At 42.5% G+C, this 2,924-nt stretch overlaps 1 protein-coding gene across 2 annotated transcripts in view; it reads left to right on the top strand.

The window, feature by feature from the left end:
- Positions 1-2,924, top strand: part of SEPT2 (septin 2) — a 47,287-nt gene that overhangs the window by 325 nt on the left and 44,038 nt on the right. For both annotated transcript variants that reach the window (XM_019513462.1, XM_019513452.1), the window contains exon 2: positions 2,485-2,548. In XM_019513462.1, coding sequence (XP_019369007.1) covers positions 2,540-2,548 — 9 coding nt within the window. In that variant the 5' untranslated portion in view covers positions 2,485-2,539. The remainder of the gene's footprint in view (positions 1-2,484; positions 2,549-2,924) is intronic.

The following is a 2,924-nucleotide window of genomic DNA, read 5'->3' as shown; positions in this document are numbered from 1 at the left end:
GGCGGCGCCGAGGCTTTGCCCGCGCTAGGCCGCGGCTCGCAGTGCAGCGTGGGAGCGGCCGCCCTCCCCGGCTCTCGGGGGTCGCTCCGGCAGCCGCGGGGCCGGGCAGCTGCTGTGTGGGGCCGCGGGCGTCTTTGCGCTGTGCTGCTGCTGCCAAACGTTTCTCTTCCGTGTGATTGCAGCAAACCTGAGTGAGCGCTTTTGCCAGAACAGTGTAGGTTTGTCAGGGCAGGGCAGTTGTGCCAACCAGCTGTGGTCTGGAGGAGAGGGGCTGGGTGCTGGCTGTTTAGCCCCATTTCTAATGGGAAACTTGAGCATGAGTCGGGGCTTGGTGACCTTCTCTTTGTTGCCCTCCTGTTATTAGGAGGCTGAGGCTTCCTGAGTTTATATATAAACTTATAGAGAAGGCATTTGTCTCCATGTGATGCTGTTAGACTTTTTACAGTGTTTTAGAGAGATGCTGTTAGGAAGAGGTCTTGAACATACACAGTTGATAGTGGTAATTATCTCCATTTTGCATTCAGGTTTACAAAACATGTATTTCTACATAATCCCACTTTCATGATAAATATGAAAACCACTTGGTCAATAGATCTCTAGCAACTAAATATACAAATATCTACAAGCAGGTTTAAATAATCCTGCCTCTGTATCTGTGATAAAACTTTTTTGTCTCTGTCTGACTCCCCCAAAAATACCCAGGTGGAATGATAGACTGTGTGATGTTCCTGGGAAGCTAGTTAACGGTGCTGTGCTAGACAGAGTGTTTCAAAAAGCAGGAACCCCTCATGGTGAACAGCCTGCTGGCAGTAGGCTGCCTGCTACTGATGAACCTGTCCTCAAGTGCCGTTACAGATCCCTGCTGCAACAGCTTGACACGAGGCCCTAATGTCTCGTGAAAAACAGTCTCAGACAACTGAGGGCATCATCAGTTAAGCCCAGCTTCTCAAATTCTACCTGGAAACTTCCAAATCCTGGGACACTGGCATTTATGTACTGACAGCGTGGAATAACATTTACTGCTGGGTTTTGCACTAGTTTGCACTTCTGAGTAACTTGAACGGGGAGCACCCCATCAAATTCATCCCCCCCAAATAACATGTTTAAAAGCAGTCTTGATGGCACAGCTAACCATGGCTTGCTTCATATGACCAAGAAGGTGGACATTTTTTCCTAGGCTAGTAGTATCCAAGTTTCTGAAAGTCATGGAACCCGGACCCCTGCCCTAAAGCCTGATGCAGCCAGGTGACCTGGTCTGGCAGTGGCCGTGCACTGCCATTGCCCTCGTCACAGAACCCCAGGGTCCCACAGAGCAGTTTGAAAACTACTGTCCTAGGCAGATATAAGACTTGATCGTTTCTGCTTGCTCAAATTATTGGCGCTTAAATTGTAGGACTGGTAATTTGTGGGATGTCATAGTTAACACCTTTGTTGTAAAGTGGGGTTTTCTTCAGTATTAAGTGACCATGAGCAGTCAAGGTCTCATGTTTGTATTTTACTTAAGACAAATCATTTTATTACCCTGTCAGTAGAAACCATTAGTTCTCTGTGTGGTCTAGCTGTTGGCAGATCATAGAGTGCATAGGAGAAGAAGTGAATTTTGATGAGGGATTTGAAGGGGCAAAGTAATGGTTTTATGGGTGTTGATTGGACATTTTTTTCCCTGTTCTTGAGACTGGGGGAGGAAGAGAAGGGAATGAAAGAAGTTCTTACCAAATAAGTAGAGAATCATACGAATGAGTTTGCCAACAGTAAAGCAAAGGTGAAGGTCAGCTGGACAGGCAGGGTGAGGTTTAAGTGAGGAGTGCTTTTTAAGTAAGAACAAGAAGGCTGTTTTCTTTTTTAGAAAGTGATGAAAGGGGGGGGGACCAAGGAAATGATTCAAAAGCGACCAGAACTCTGAACAGTGAACCAGCAAAGTGATGGTAGCATCAGTATTTGAATGGATTTGATTGTATGGGTGAGTCTATAGGTAGTAAGGCCAGAGAGAAGATACCACACTAACTTTTTAAGGTCCTATAAGTAATGAAGAAGGAAGTGTGGGGGAGGAGAAAAAAAAAAGAAACTACATGCTTTTCGTTTGAACTCTGAAAAGTTGGTTTCCTGTATGCTGGTAAGGTATCTTTAGTAAGGGGTATGATTTGGTTAGTTTGTATGAAGTACGTAACCTTTATATTTTTCCAGGTTTTAAAAACACATTTAATGCAATTAGTGCTTTTGAAAATCCCACTCTATTATCTTTACTTTCTGTTGATGTTAATATAGGAGTGAAATTAAGTGCAGGTGTGTCTTTGAAAACCCTGCTCTATTCATACAAATCAAGACACAAATATCAGCATTTATCAAGAAATTGTTCAGAATGGTCCAGATGCTGGGTGTCAAATGCATTTAGTTCATCATGTTTGGCGGGGGAGCTTGGGGGTGGATTTTTTTTATTTACTCTCTGAGATATTGGATGGGTGCGTTTGTTTTTATATTTTTCAGTTTGTAATAAGCTTGAAAAATCCTGTCTGTACAAATTGACTGAACTTCCACAAAGATGTCCAAGGTAAGAACAATGTCTGTATCTTTGAGCATAATGGAAAAGTTTTACATTTCTGAAAAACAAAAAATGTAAAGCAGAGAACCTGTAACATTTCCTTTATGTATAATGACTATAAAGACTTTAAAGTTGTCCTCCATAATTAGGTTTATGGAATAAGGCTGAACTTAAGAAATGAGAATAAATATTGAATATCTCAATACTAGGTAAAGTTTATCCCCAAAAATGCTCAGAAAGGGTGTTTCTTTAGGTAGATTATAAATCAAAGCAGCCTAGCAAATTATGTAGGATATCTTCCAGAAACTGCTTGTTTTTCCACTGAAGTAGTGCTCCCTCACTTGAGTAAATCCTTAGTTGCAGTATTTTCTAGTGGCAGAATCAT

This window comes from Gavialis gangeticus, unplaced genomic scaffold (assembly GCF_001723915.1).
Source record: "Gavialis gangeticus isolate Ggan-Ray unplaced genomic scaffold, GavGan_comp1, whole genome shotgun sequence".
Classification (NCBI taxonomy): Eukaryota; Metazoa; Chordata; order Crocodylia; family Gavialidae; genus Gavialis; species Gavialis gangeticus.
The sequence above is the reverse complement of the archived record's forward strand: the minus strand, read 5'-3'. Positions and strand labels throughout refer to the sequence as shown.